The sequence below is a fragment of the Zonotrichia albicollis genome, chromosome 12, assembly GCF_047830755.1.
Source record: "Zonotrichia albicollis isolate bZonAlb1 chromosome 12, bZonAlb1.hap1, whole genome shotgun sequence".
Taxonomy (NCBI): Eukaryota; Metazoa; Chordata; class Aves; order Passeriformes; family Passerellidae; genus Zonotrichia; species Zonotrichia albicollis.
In genome coordinates this window covers 16,393,429-16,408,024 of record NC_133830.1, presented here as the reverse complement: position 1 = coordinate 16,408,024, position 14,596 = coordinate 16,393,429, and the positions used below count along the sequence as shown (strand labels likewise).

Genomic DNA, 14,596 nt, shown 5'->3' with positions numbered 1-14,596 from the left:
CTTTAGCACTTCTCACTGCCTGAGCCCTGGCATGTTTTGGGCCCATCTGGGTTTGTACATCTGAAGTGCACCCACTGGCTGGCCTGCAGTGCCTGTTGATGAAGTACTTATCTTAGTTGCATGTTGTCACTCTTCCGAGTTCTACATTTAGGGTTTTTTCTTCCCAAGATAATAAAGAAGATACACAGTGGCTGTGTGCTTTCTTAAGAAATTAATATATATGTCTGCAAGTGGAAAAATGCTTAAACTGACTATTACACATTTATTTATGTGTGAGATAAGATATCAGAGTTTATATATCTTTGCTGGAGAAAGAAACCTTACAGGAGATCATTCTAGGAAGAAAGAAAAGATGTATAAGCAGAATGGACTCCCCTCACAGGGCATCGGAATTCAGCCATGGATTATCCTGATTTTATCTGCTATTAATATCATAGATTGTTCCTTTTGTTACATGTAAAGTTTGTCTACTTTGGGCTCTTCGTTATACACAGTGTTAGATACTTGGATTTTATTCCTATAGGAGTAGTATTAAGCACAAAAGTGTCTGCTCTGCAGTTTCCAAATTGATCTTGTAAGTTAAAAGTGTACAGGTAAAATGATAACCTCTGTTTTCCCTGGTGTTCTTTTCCTTTCCTCTGCACCTGTCTGGAAACTCAGGATGGATCTTTATTGCTGACATCTGCTACATGGAGCCAGCCTCTGTCTGCATTGTGGGGAATGAAGTCTGTCTTTGACATGAAGTAGGTACACTCTGATTCAGTTGTGGGGTGTGCTGCAGTTGAAAGAATCATTTGATGCAGGAATAAACTCTAAAACAGAATAGCACAGACTTCAAAATACCTCTTGTGAAAAATAAAATGTGATCCCTTTCCTGTGTTGGTAATTTCCCTATTTTATTTGGTAGAGAGCAAATTCTAAGTTCTACCTGAAGTCCTGTTTCATACAAGATATATCGCTAAAGTCACTGTTAATCCTGAAGGCAAAGAAACATTTTTGGTTTTTTATTCTCATGTTTGTAAATTACCTTGGTGATCTTTCTGTATCGGGTTCAGAATTTGACTAGCATGGTGGTTTGCATGGTGAAATTGTCAGACCTGGACTGCAAACTTTAAAATCTATTGCAGTATTTACAGCTGTTCCTTCCCATAAAAATGAGGGTGGAAAACTCTTCATTTTTAAAGGTTTGCTTGTTGTCTACTTTAGTTGCAAACAACTGTTTTGGTGTAACCTGCATGGGGTCAGGCTTTTCTTCAGAGGAAAGGTTTGACTCCCTAAGGTGCACATGTCAATGTCCATAATTCACTGCTGCCTTCTCCAAAGTGTAACATTTGTGGCAGGCTCTGTTGATGGCAGATCTGAATTTGCTACTGCAGTATGATGTGACCAGTGGTAAAGGAGAGGGTTTTCTACATCTTTTCTCTATTGTTGAAACTTGTGCTGGAGATGTTGGAGGGGTTGTTTGGGTCATGTAGAATCTGCAATTCCTTGACTTCTTTACTGGCTGTATCTGCAGGCATTCCTTCCCTGATGACCACTATGTGGAGTTCAGCAAGCACTCTCAGGACAGGGTCATTGGCACAAAGGGAGACATTGCACATGTAAGTACCAGGACAGCTCATGGCTGTGAAGCTCTGGCAGAAATGTAATTCTCCATAGGATGGCTGTTAATTGATGTGAGTGCTTTGATGCTCTGTGTAGCTGATGAGCTTCAGAGGAAAGCTTTGAAAGTGTCAAGTAACTTCTCCTTGTTCCTGAGGGTATAAACTTGACCATCACAAGCAGTGTTTTGCCTCTGGGCAAGGATCCTGGGCAATTTTAGAGTCTGCTTTGTTTTATTCATTTGAGAGAGATCATGCAGGAATTTTTTTTTCCTCTGAAGTTGCTTTCTTAGTGTTGCTCTTTAGTAATAATAATAAAGTTCCACTGTAAACAGTAGCTCAGTTAACAGCTGTGGAAATGACCTATTAGAAATGTCCTCCTTTTGCCCCCCACAAATTTGCAGCCTACTTTTGGGTAATTTAACTTTAGTGCTGTATCTTCAGAGAGTATTGTAGTGCTTTGCATGAATTCCTGCAAGGTGGACAGACAAGACTTCAGAGACCTTCTGCTGCTTTGCAGTGCTAATTTGCATTTGTTTAGGCCCTGTCTCTCTTAAAAGAAAATTTGCATAAAAATTTTCCATGAAATCTAACTTATTCAAATTATTTATAATTTCACATGTTACTCTGATTTGTTTAATTAAACTCTCTATTCCTGCCCAGTTTTAACTTGGATTTAGCTAGAAATTTGTTTATTGTGTTTATCTGGTAAATGGATTTGTTTTCCAGTTCTAGAGAATATTTTCCTCTGTAAGTTTGAACAAGAGCTAGGCTCTGAGGGATGTTACAGATCAGATTTATCTGAGGACATGATCACAAACCCTTTGTACTAGTTTAAAGGCCTTTTTATATTCCAAAAGTTTCTTGTGCCAAAGCTCAAATTTGCTTTTCTATGTAAATGCCAGGAATTTTAACTCATTTTCTATAGTTTCTGGCTTTTTTCCCCTCACTGTGTGCTTTGGAGTTTTAATGTTTGTAAATACCATCTGCTCTGAAACCATTTCCATTTCTGAAATAGTTTCTGGCTAAGTGGTACCTTGTGATTGCAGCTTCCCAGTCCACTCCTCATAGTGAGGTTATTTTATTTGGAACTCATCCTGATTGTAGTGAAATGTGTCAGTGAACCTGCAGTAAGCCAAGCACTGGCCAAAACTTGCTGTGGGGCTTGGTTCCAGCTGTGAAAAACTATTCAAGGGCTGGTAGGAAAGGTTATTGATGGAGTGCTGTCACTTGAAATGGAAAAATGAAATGGAGAATGGGGTGGTTCTGTAAGCAGTATAGGAAGGGGAATGGGAAGATTTTAGGCACAGGTATATTACAAATTGTGACTAATCTTTCTTTTTCTTTTTAATCTAAAAGATCTATGATATTCAGACTGGCAACAAGCTATTGACTCTGTTTAACCCAGATCTTGCCAACAACTACAAGAAGAACTGTGCCACCTTTAACCCCACTGATGACCTTGTCCTAAATGATGGTGTCCTCTGGGATGTCAGATCAGCACAAGCCATCCACAAGTTTGACAAATTCAACATGACTATCAGTGGTGTTTTCCATCCCAATGGGCTGGAGGTCATTGTCAACACTGAAATTGTATCCTTTGGGCCACTGTGCTTGCTGGTACTGGGAGCTCAAGAACTGCTATGGATGAGCAAGTGGCTGTTTGCAGAGTTGTATTCATGGTCTTCTGTGCTACTTGTTCTATGTGGTAACAGGAGCTTCTACCTGTGAATCAAGGAAGAGTAGGGACTGTTAGGTAGCTAATTTAAATCTAGATTCTGCCTCTGATGCAGTCTGGAGAAAATACTTAATACAGAGAGAAAGCAAGAGATTTTCTTCTCTGATAACACTCCATAGCACCTCAGCTCACTTCCTATGTCTTATTGAGAGCAACCTTAAAAGTACTGCAGTCACTTCTCATGTCTGGGAATGGCATTTTGAGTAAGAGCTTTCTTATTTTAACACATGGAATGGATTGTAGAGCGAGTGTCCACCCCTGCTTTAATCATATTTGCAAGACAGATGCAATGAGGTTTTTTGAATGCAGTTAGCCAGTTCTTTATCCCTCCATTGAAAAGGAAATAGAAATTTTCAATTGTTTGTTGCTCCTTAGCCTGTGCTTTTTCAGTGGGACCTCCGAACTTTCCATTTGTTACACACAGTGCCTGCACTGGATCAGTGCCGTGTGGTCTTCAACTATACTGGCACAGTGATGTATGGAGGTAGGACTTCTCCCCTTCCATAACCCTCCTGGGTCACCTCCTGGGAGATAAGTGGCTGCTTGTTCAGTGAAATGGGAAGCTTCAGAGACTCTGTAACTCTAGGCCTTACTGGCATATGTGACCTGGATTTTTTCCAGGATGTTCATGCTGCATGTATTGCTGACAAAGACAGTTTTCTGTAACATCAGCAATATCACAACTAATTTGTGAGATTGAAAAGCAACCTATTGTATAATGACAGATCCACTGATGCTTGAGAAAATAATTTTGTCCTCTGTATTAAGTTTTGATGATCTGTACTATCAATAAAGGCATCTCTGGAAGAGTAGATATTAAATGGGTCTTGCCAAGCTTTTAAATATAAAGAAAATTCATGTCAGAGTCTCATTTGATCTGAAGTTGATTAATGGTAGTGACTAATGGAGGGCAGATTTTTGGAATAATCTTTCCTTGGTTCAGCTATGTTGCAGGCAGATGATGAGGATGACCTTCTGGAGGAGAGAATGAGAAGTCCCTTTGGCTCTTCTTTCAGGACATTTAATGCAACTGATTATAAACCTATAGGTAAGAGTAAGAGAGGCACCAATAGCTTTGTCTGGAGGTCTAAAGGTTTTTTAAAAGTTTGCTTAGTAACATTCACTTCTCTCTTTGCACGTGTGAGAAAACAAACTGCAACATCCTGTTCTGGAGGAAGCACAGGAGTTGGGTTTAACACTGACATAATTTTAAGTATTGTATCCCATTCAGTGTGTGACTGCCTTACTTGCTCCTGTTCAGCAGTTCTGGCTTTATTTCCTCTCTTCTTTCCAAGTAAGGCATAATCTGAGACAGTAAGTCACTTGGCCAGGATGGCATTGCTCTCATTTCACACAGGGGCTCTTTTTTTAGCTCATGGAGCTAAGCTAATTGCTGCTGTGGACATGTACAAATGTGGCTTTTGCTGTTGAAGGGAGGCATAGGTCACAACTCAGTCCCTTTGTTGCCACCTACTATCAAGGATGTGGTGGTGTTTATGGTGCTTAGGAAAACCAATAAATGTGTTATCAAGGGAGGAGGCATCATGCAGAGCAGGTTAAGAGCTTACATGACTGTTTTTTACAATGGTCTCCAACATTTCTATTCTTTATTACTACAAACATTGATTTCACTAGTTTCAGCTGTTTTTTCTTGTCCCAAAACTGTATTATTTGGTTTTAGACACTTTTTTCAGTGAGCATTAAGTAACCTGCAGTTAACTATTGACTATTGTGATGTTTTCCAGCTACCATAGATGTAAAGCGGAATATCTTTGACTTGTGCACAGACAGCAAGGACTGCTATCTGGCTGTCATTGAGGTAAAGCTGCTAAAATAAGCCCTGGTCTCTGTAGCTGTGGTTTGAATGCACTGCTTGTTGTTTCTTCTTTGGAGCTCCTGCTGTTAAATTCATGTCCTAAGCAGTGATGGTGTTTTGATGGTGCTAAAGATGCTGTTTGTTTTTTATTCTGCACCCCCTACAGTTTTGTTTTGCTATTTCTTTTTCCTTAAATTTCCAAACACATTTGCTTCTCTTCTTCAAACTCTTCCCACTTCAATATATACAGAGATTTTCTTTCTCTGTAGAAAGAAAAATGTGCTTTTTTTCTTATTTATAGTAATAATTTCCTATTGCAAATTAAAATGTGTATCAAATAACTGGGAAATGCAATCTTTTGGAGGCTTCCCACAGAGCTTTTCTGTGAATCACACTCACTGTTCTTTTTACACTTGTCTTCCTAGCAAAATCTCAGAAGCTAAGGATTTGAAGCAAAAATTACTGAGCTAAACTTCTGGTTTGTTAGGGATGCAGTTCTTTGCTCCATAACATGTTGTCAGAACCCAATTTCTTGCAGCCTGATTGTGCATGTGTAGTGAGTAATGTAAAGTCCTGTCAGCTTTATACTCTGTGAATCACTGATCCCTATAGACCACAAAGGGATTTGTAGCAGGGCAAATTCCATGTTTAACTACTGAAGCTGGAGATGACAAGCGTTGTGAGACCAAGAAAATTTTCTTTAATAGGAGTCATTGGAAATGTTACTTCAGGGAACATGGCAGGTCTTGAAACCAAAGACTCGTTTTAACTGCTAATTGTAGTGCTGCTGGTAAATGGGAGGGAAGGATTTTGAAAATGTTGCTGTGATTGAGGCCAGATGTAGCCCTGAATGTAGCAGCTGAGCTCAGTTCCTGGCATTAACTCCCGTGTGGGCATCTCCCTGCAGAACCAGGGCAGCATGGATGCCATGAACATGGACACCGTGTGCAGGCTCTATGAGGTGGGCCGGCAGCGGCTGGCAGAAGATGAGGAGGATGAAGAAGAAGATCAGGTGAGAAACTTACCAGTGATCTGAGTGTTCTAGAGTAGCTGTTAGCCTTCTACATGTGTTCATTTATTACCCAGAAAGCACAGAGGCCTCATTTGGCCTCCCCTAATATGAAATAGATCGCTTTAATGTCAGTGTAAACTGAAACTGTCTGGTGCAGAACCTGTGGGAGCAGTAACTTTGTGCACTGTAAACTAACACAATCTAAACTAACACACTGTAAACTAAATAATAGTTTATTTATTAATTTATTTCAGAATTCAGGCTTGATCAGAAGCTTTGCTTTCTGTTCTGCTTTTTTTTAAGTATTTCAACCCCCAATATAGACAGTAGTCTAGCTTCAGGCTTGAGTCTTTCCTTTTTTTCAATTCCAGTTCTCATATTTGGAATTAATTTATCACTAATTTACCACTAAGAGACACAGCTTGTGACTAATACAGTGAAACTTCTACACAGCAAAAGGGTTAAAGAATGTTGAAGAGGGCTCTAGGTTTGCACTGGGATATGTTGGCTTTCCTTTTCTGATCAGCTGTTTCACCTCTGGCAACTTGACAGAAGAGCTCAGAGCTGCAGTAAGGGCTCCTCAGGGTGCAGCTGGTAGAATACACAGTAGCACAGAATGCTTACTGGAGTTAAGAGAGAACTAAAATTCAACAGAATCAGTTTGTAGCTTTGTGGGTGTCAGGTGTTTTAGGGGTATTTTTTTGGACAGGCAAAAACCTTGTGCTTCAATTCCCTAAAGATTTAAAATGCGTTATTCTTTGCTCTTTGGTGTCTGCATTCTAGTAAATCATACATTTATATCTCCTGTGAGGAAAGCTGACTTCACCTTTTTCCAAAGAGTGCCAGAAGGTGAAGGTGATACTTCAGTGGGGTTTTCCCCACTGTTTGGAAAGCTGGATTTGTGCTACTTTTTCTGTCTCTGAATCTTCCTGTTGTTAGGTTAGAACTTGTACTTTCTAGTTCAGGAGGCTGGAGAGCAGGTCTCAGGGAAGGGTAACTCTGCAGTGAGTAGTTGTTATTATGATTTGCCTGTAATTCTGAAGATAAAGCAGTAGCTCTGGTTTGGGTGTGAAGTGTGCTGTCCTGGCCACTGAGTGTGCTACAAGGTTGCTGTGGGAGTCTTGGCATTCTTTTGATATCTTTGGTCACTGTTTCTATCTCTAGATTGAATAGATTAGAAGAACAGAATTTATTGGAAGCAATGAAGAGAGAGGAAACATTATTGCTCTCTCCTTCCTTTCTGCATCCTAGCCATCCAGTGCTTGCCCTGGGCAATATTTACTATTTCTATCTCCACTTCCATTGTTTTTGTTCACTTTCACTATATTTTAGTACTCACATTTTCTTCATTAGATCTCCAAGAATAGTTTGTAGCAGAAATAGCTCTTGCATTGCACAATGATTAACTAGGAGCTGTCAGGGCACTGCTTTGCAAAATGACTGGTAAGTGTTGACTTAAGGGAGATTTGTGTTTGTGCAAGGCAGTCGATGGTTCCAGGCTGTAACACCGGGTACCCAGCAGAGATAAGGGATCTGCCATCCATCAGATGTGACTGGGGACACTTTCTGTCTTACAAATAGAGGTGGCCCCAGGCAGAATCCAAGTGTGCTAAAAGCTTTCCTGTGAAGCTGATGGAGTGTTCAAACAAGGCTGCTCCTGGATTGATTTGCAAGCTAAGAGTGATTAGTTGGTATTGCATAACTGCTGCTTTTTATTTCTCTGTTTCTGGGGTCTGTACATGTTCCTTAGACAGCAACTTTTAGGGATTGTTACAACCAAGTTTCTCTAGTAGTAGAGATTTGGTTTTAATATAAGTAACACTTATGAAACTGAATACAATTCAATGTACAATTTAGCCAAACATAAACTAAGCCCCTTGCTCTTCATCCCACAGATGTTCTGTGCTTTTTCTTCAGGTATTTTTTTTGTCTTAGGTTTAAGAAATAGAGGTTTTGTCTCTGTAGAAACATCCAGCATTGAGCTAGAATGAGTAGAGGTTTTCCTGAATAAAGACAGAATCTCTTTGGTACACTTGTCTGTTGAGAGGTTCCCTGCTGGAAGGATTTTTGTTTGTGTGCATATCCATATCCTCACACATACGTGTTTAGTATTTGCCTAGTTAGTTTCTGTGATTTAGCTTTTGAAGAATTTGGTATAACATTTCAAACTTGTTGGAACTTCTCACAGATACTCTAAAATCCTCTAAAAGAGGATGCTTTCTTGATCTTTCATTAAAGTGGTGGTGGGGGGAAATGCATATGAATCAACATGAATCTGGTGTCTTTTTAGTCAAGGTTTGTGAAGCAGAAACGAATCTGTTTGACCCCTACCTCTTCACACCTTGACTTGATGTATATTTGGGTTTTTATATCTGACCTACATGGGTCCATGGATACCTTTTTTGGCCTGTACAGAAGATACAAAATGATGAATACTCAGTACAGAAAATACCAAATAATGAGTACTCAAATAGAAGGGTGGCTTACAGGCAAGCCTTGCTCAGAAGTCATGTGTTGCACAATGAAATGGCTTTAAAATTTGTGCTAAGAACTATAAAGAAAAATATCTGCCTTTTTTTTTTTACCTTAAATTTTGATTCCTCACCATGTCAGTTCTGACAAATGTCAGCTGATGGCTCCATGACAGCTTTTTCAAAAAGCAAAGAGTGACAGTCTGTAAAATGAATCTAGCAGAAATGTTTGGTCTACAGATATCTTTCAGTTCCTTCTGTAATTTAAGAAACAAAATGTCTGTTATTCCTCCTGTCTCAAACTAACCTTGTAAGACCAACTGATCTGCTACACAAATTGCCCTCAAATTAAATGCTGGGGCTGACTCAGTGGCTTGAGGATGGGACTGCTGCAGTGAATGTTTGTGGGTTTGTTTGCAGTGCTGGAGGGCAGCACCATGGTGGCCTGCTTCCTCCCTGCTGCTGTAGCAGCCTGTGCAGGGAGGTCCCTGGGAGGCTGTGTTTGCCTAGGAGTGGCCAGAGCTGTCAGGCCTTGTTAAACAGAACAAATGCCAGTGAATGGTGATGCTCTGTGCTCTGTACTCACTGAGCACTGAGGGAAAGTGAGGAGGGTGTAGCATGATTAACCAGAGTCTGTTTGCAAGCTCTTTGGTTGGGTGGTTTACTCCAAAAATACCAGTGTTCCTGCCTTGAACTTCCATGAGTTTTGTGAATTATTTCACTGCTGGGTGAGTATCCAAATGTGTCCGTCAATAACCAGCAGTCTTACTCATAAGAATTTGCAAAACTGTGTTCAGCATACAGGGAAATAGGTAAGGGTTTCCTGTTTTTCAGTCTGGCTGTGAGATCTTCCTCTCTTTCCTCCTGTATTTGCCACTGTTCTGATATACTCCTTCAGTTGGATTAGTGAAGATATGTTGGCTGTCTGAGCTACTGGTACAGATCTTGGACCATCTTTTAGTTGTTAGCTTGCTTTATTCTTACTTCTCTTTCTTGGCTGATTGGTATCCCCTGTTTCCCTTGTTAATCTGCTGTCTTCTGTAGTGAGGCAGATAAGGAATTTCAGAGGAAATGGCACATGGCAGCTGCCATGGGCTAGAAAAAGAGACTTCAGAAATATTATGTGCTCAGAAAATCTGAAATCAAGGGAGAGTAGACTCAAAACTGTGAAACTGAAGTCTGGATGAGGTGATCTGAGTGGGTTTTAGGATTTTCATTTTTGGTTCCCTATTTTAGCTTTTCTTTCCATATTACTTGCTTAAGGCCTGTTTTTCTCTCTGTGGTACATGTGGGTGATGTTGCATCTCTAAGGCTCCAGTAGTGTCCTCAGTTATTGTCGTGTTCAGAGAGATTTATGGCTTCAGTAGCACATTGCTTCACCCAGCTGTCCCTGTCCTATAAAGTGTTCTACTTCTTTTGCCAGACCTGAAGAACTGTTAATTATCCTGCAGTGCTTCTGGCCTGTCCAAATGGTGGATGGTAGGTGTGTAATTTGTCTTTTTGCATTGGTTTAGAATATTCCAGGTGATGGGAAATAAGCTTTGTTGATAAGGCAATAACGACTCAAAAGACAATCACTATTCTAACATGGTTTAGCCAGGGTGGAGAATGTTTTCCTCAGCTTTCTATGTCTTTCTATGTCTATGTGATCCCATTTTCCACTTTTATCTAGGATTCTCCCCCTGTGTACCTGCAACAATAATTGCAACAGCAATTCCACTGTACCCTATTGCTGTTATTTGATATAGTTGGTTTGTTTTTTTCATGTGAATACTTACTTGCTGGGGAAAGACCCCCCCCCCCCCAACCTTAATCCATAATGGCACAAATATTTGGGAATCATCAGACTGTAAGCTGACCAGAATGATTTTTGTCACCAGGGACCCTAAAGTAAGGGTTTGTTTTAGGAGCTGTTCCTGTAATATTTGAAGGTACAGTTTGATTTCAGACCTTACTCAGGAATAAAATGGTTTACAGAATAATAGCTCTGAATGGGTGTTTCCAGACAAATGTCTTAAATGATAATAAATATGTGTCCATTGCACACCTTCATAGAAATCTTTGAGGTTAGTTGCAGCTGGGAAGGCTGAGTAAAGAGTGGTTTCTATCAAAGACCTTTTTATATAACAGACACATCTTTTGAGCAGGCATCCTCCAAAACTGATATTTAAAAGAACAGTGCCTGTACTTTTTACCACATTTTTAGATTGTAGCAAATAACTGTGACTACTTTAGACTATCCTATTGTTTCAGAATCTATTTTCAGTAGCTCTCAGGCAGTGCAAACAGAGGAATTTCTTGGAAAGAGACAAGTATTTGGAGTTTCCAGAAGGACAGATTTAGTTTTATGGAGTAAAACAGCTTCAGCAGAGATAAAAACATATTCTGTCTGTTCAGTGACATAAATCAAAGATTTCCTTCCTCTTGCCTAACACATCTTTCTAGAATTCCCACAGTAGCTGGGATCCAAGTAAATAAAAGCTGCCTCAGCTGTCATGAGAAATGTCAGTCAGAGGCTTGAGAAAATAAAGGAAGAAAATCTTGTCCATAGAGAGGGAGTTCATTTACCTGCCAAATTCTTAAATTCCTTTATGCAATATTGTTCTGTGTCATGGAATGAAAGAAATTAATTGATTTTTGTAAGTGAGAGTGTGAGATCAGTGAGAGAAAGGAAAAGAGGCATACTGAGAAATTGTGCCCAGTTCTGTACTCCTTACATTACCTCTGGGCCCTGCAGCACAGACAATATAATAAGTCACCTTAGAACCTTTATCCCAAGCATTAAGGGAGTTACCAGCTGTGAAATGGTGGCTTGCACATGCCTCAGAGGGCAGTGGCTGGAGCCAGGTTGATTATCATCAGCTGCAGACAGTTAGATTGAAATGGAAACATTTCACAGGCAAAACCTGAGTTTGCTCAAAAGAGCCCCATCTGAACCTCTGATCCATGTGAGCCCCATTCCCTTAAAGCTTTTGTCTGTCTGTATCATGGATGGTTTGTCATTCATCACAGGTAAGTAGTCATTGTTAGACAAGCTAAACCTACTTATCCAGACTAAGAGATTAACTGCTTTTTATTTCTTCACTCCATGTTTTGCCTCTGTGACATTCTGTACGCTGTGTGCTGTTTCCTGTTTTAAATCTGCATATACCCACCTGCATAGCAGCCTATGGTAAGATTCCTTGCTTGTTACATATGGGAACTTCTGCACCTTCCCAGGCTTCTACATTTTTAGCTCTGTGACTAATGGCTAAGAGGAAGTAGAAATTCTAACCCTGAAGTAGCCAAGAAGATAAAAGTAGGTGCAGCCCTGTAGCATGAAGGAGATGAATACTTGGAATTGAGTACTGGTAGATAACAGGAGTTAGGGGTTTGCTAGCTGAGGGGGGGGATGGACAGGTAATCCAGGAGATGAGAATCCTTACATGCTTCACCAGGGAGTCTGTTGGCCACATTTCAGCTTTTTCCACTACCCATTGTCTGGGAGTGTTAAGAAGTGGCTGGGGGGAGGGAATTGGATAGAAACTCTCAAGTGACTGAAATGCAGACATTGTCACTCCTGGGAATTGCATTGCAAAGGCCCAGGAAGTACCAACATGGTACTCAGCAAGGAGTGCAATTGTCAGAAGATATGACAAGGGGATTGTGTGTGGAGAAAGATAAATTACTAGAACAAGGAGAATGTTTCACCCAGATGAGCAAGCTTTCTTCAATACACTTGTATTTGAACAATGATCATATGTCCTTTCTTATGAAAGCAAAGCCCCTTCCCAAGCTTGGCAATAGGGAGTAATTAAAATAATACTGATAATCTGGAAGGGATCAGATTGCTGAAGTTCCAAGTTTGCTCTAGGAGAAACTTGGGGAAGGAGAGTGAAGTAAACAAGTAGGCTGTTTCTTGCAAAAATTCTTTACAAATAAATTAACCAAAATAATGGGACTATGGGAAACATGAATTTCTTTAAAAAGAAAACAAACCTAGATGAAATAAACAACTGCTAGAAGCAGATAGTACCAGCAGATAATTTGACTTGTCTAAAAGTAGCCAGAAGTGAATTAAATATGAGCTGAAACATTTGAAGTAGTGGGAAGAGCTTTGCTAACATTGATTAGTTGTTCTGCAGATTACAAAAAGATAGGTGAAAATAAGAATAGTCAGAGTAATACCATCTAGCATGATTCAAACTGAGAGGTGCAATAAAGATTGTGTTTCCAGAGGGAGGAAGTGTTGCTGGAAAGCAGCTGGAGGTGAGAGGTGCTGATGGGAGGAGAGGAAGAAAAAGTCAATGAGGTGCGAGACAAACAGATGAAGCTTTTTGTTACAGCTGAAACCATGTAAAACAAGCAAAAACATCAGTGACCTGTGGATCTCAAAACTGAATCAAAATTTCAAACCCAATATCAACAATTGAAAAACACCTGTGAGATCTTCCTGTGGCCAGCCTAATGTAAATTTGAAAGATGGTGTAATCTGCAGTGGAGAAGTTTCAAATTCTGGTCACATGGTCATAAACTTTAGGATTCAAGAAATGTGAGAAAACTCTAAAAAAATGTCTTGAGAGAATTTGAAAGCAGGCTGGTGTATTTTTATATACTGCAGATCTGTAGTGCTGTTAAGTCGTACTTCCTGGAAGCACTTTGTACATACACTCATTTAATGTTAGAATACATTACAGAAATATGTTAAAATCAAAAAGTTCAAGTTCTGCTTAGCTAATGTGTATTTTGCATCAGTTTGAATAAGTGAAATGCTGGAGTTTTCCTGAGCCTTTGAATGATTCTTGAGAGATGAACACCAGTATGTCAAGTACCAATAAGATTTGCCACCCAAAAAGGACAAATTTGTGAATTTTGTATGTGCAAGATGATTGGTAAAGGGGAATGGTAAGAAAGATGATGATGATGATGATGAAAGCTTAGGAAGTGCATGCCAACAAGCATCAAAGGACAATATGGCAGCAAACACATAGTGCTTGAACAAGTGTGAAGGATATTTACTGAGCTCTGAAAGGGCTGTAAAAACAGGTAATATAAAAAATTAGGTCAAGTAGCTTTTTTTTATTCCTGTGCAGCCACCCCAGTGTCTGCCATTCCATTAGGGGGTGTTGTTTAGTTTTTTCCTTTGGGGATTATAAATGGTAAATTAATTGAACCAAATCTACTTGGTTTTCTGGAAGCAAACTGGTAGTAAAGCTACCAGTAATTTGCTTTGAGATGATCTTGAGATAGTTCTTTGCTGTGTAATCAGCTTTTCTAATTCTGTAAGTTTGTGTCCAGGTTTTCTTGTACTATTACATCTCTGTAAATGTTTCCTACACAAACCTGGATCTGGTTTGGAATAGCTGTCTTGTCTTTTCTTGTGGCATGGCACAAGGCTTTTTTTCTATGCTCTTACTCAGAGTGTTTGAGCCCCTGGGGCAGGTGTGCCATTCTCTCTGTGTAGGGATCCCTTACATGAGGCAGTTGTGGTGTCTCGTGAGAATTCATCTTGAATCCTCATGAACAGCCTGGATATCACTTACATGTGGTGGTGTTGGACTGCACCTGGCACTCCCTGCCCCTTTCTCAGCTGTGTCCCAGGGGCTGGGTTTGGAGCAGAAGCTCTGGTGCTTTGTTGGGAGAGCTGAGCTGTCCCCAGGCTCTGCTTGGAGCTCTCTGCTGCAGCTGGGAGTGCTGAGCTGGCCCTGCTGCTTGGCTTGCCTCAGAAACTGAGACAGAATTTATTTGCCTATGGCTTAGCAGAAGTGTCACAGTGTCCAGGTGGTGTTTGGCTTCTTTAGAACGTGGCAAGGTGCAGGTTTCCTCCTCACTGCTGAAGATGCTCCTCAGGCCCTGTGAGGTGTCACCCCTCCAGCTCTGCAAGGATGTCACTGCATGTGTCACACTCACATGCACAGGTGCCTTCTTGGAGCATGAGTTACACACTGTTTTCTGTTTTACCAAGGACAGGTATAATTT

At 40.3% G+C, this 14,596-nt stretch overlaps 1 protein-coding gene across 1 annotated transcript in view; it reads left to right on the top strand.

Annotated features, from left to right (window-relative positions):
- Window positions 1-14,596, top strand: part of DCAF1 (DDB1 and CUL4 associated factor 1) — a 48,698-nt gene that overhangs the window by 27,108 nt on the left and 6,994 nt on the right. Inside the window, exons 16-22 of the mRNA XM_074550062.1 lie at window positions 661-743; window positions 1,517-1,601; window positions 2,961-3,194; window positions 3,730-3,823; window positions 4,283-4,387; window positions 5,085-5,158; window positions 6,063-6,167. Of these exons, the coding sequence (XP_074406163.1) occupies window positions 661-743; window positions 1,517-1,601; window positions 2,961-3,194; window positions 3,730-3,823; window positions 4,283-4,387; window positions 5,085-5,158; window positions 6,063-6,167 (780 nt within the window). The remainder of the gene's footprint in view (window positions 1-660; window positions 744-1,516; window positions 1,602-2,960; window positions 3,195-3,729; window positions 3,824-4,282; window positions 4,388-5,084; window positions 5,159-6,062; window positions 6,168-14,596) is intronic.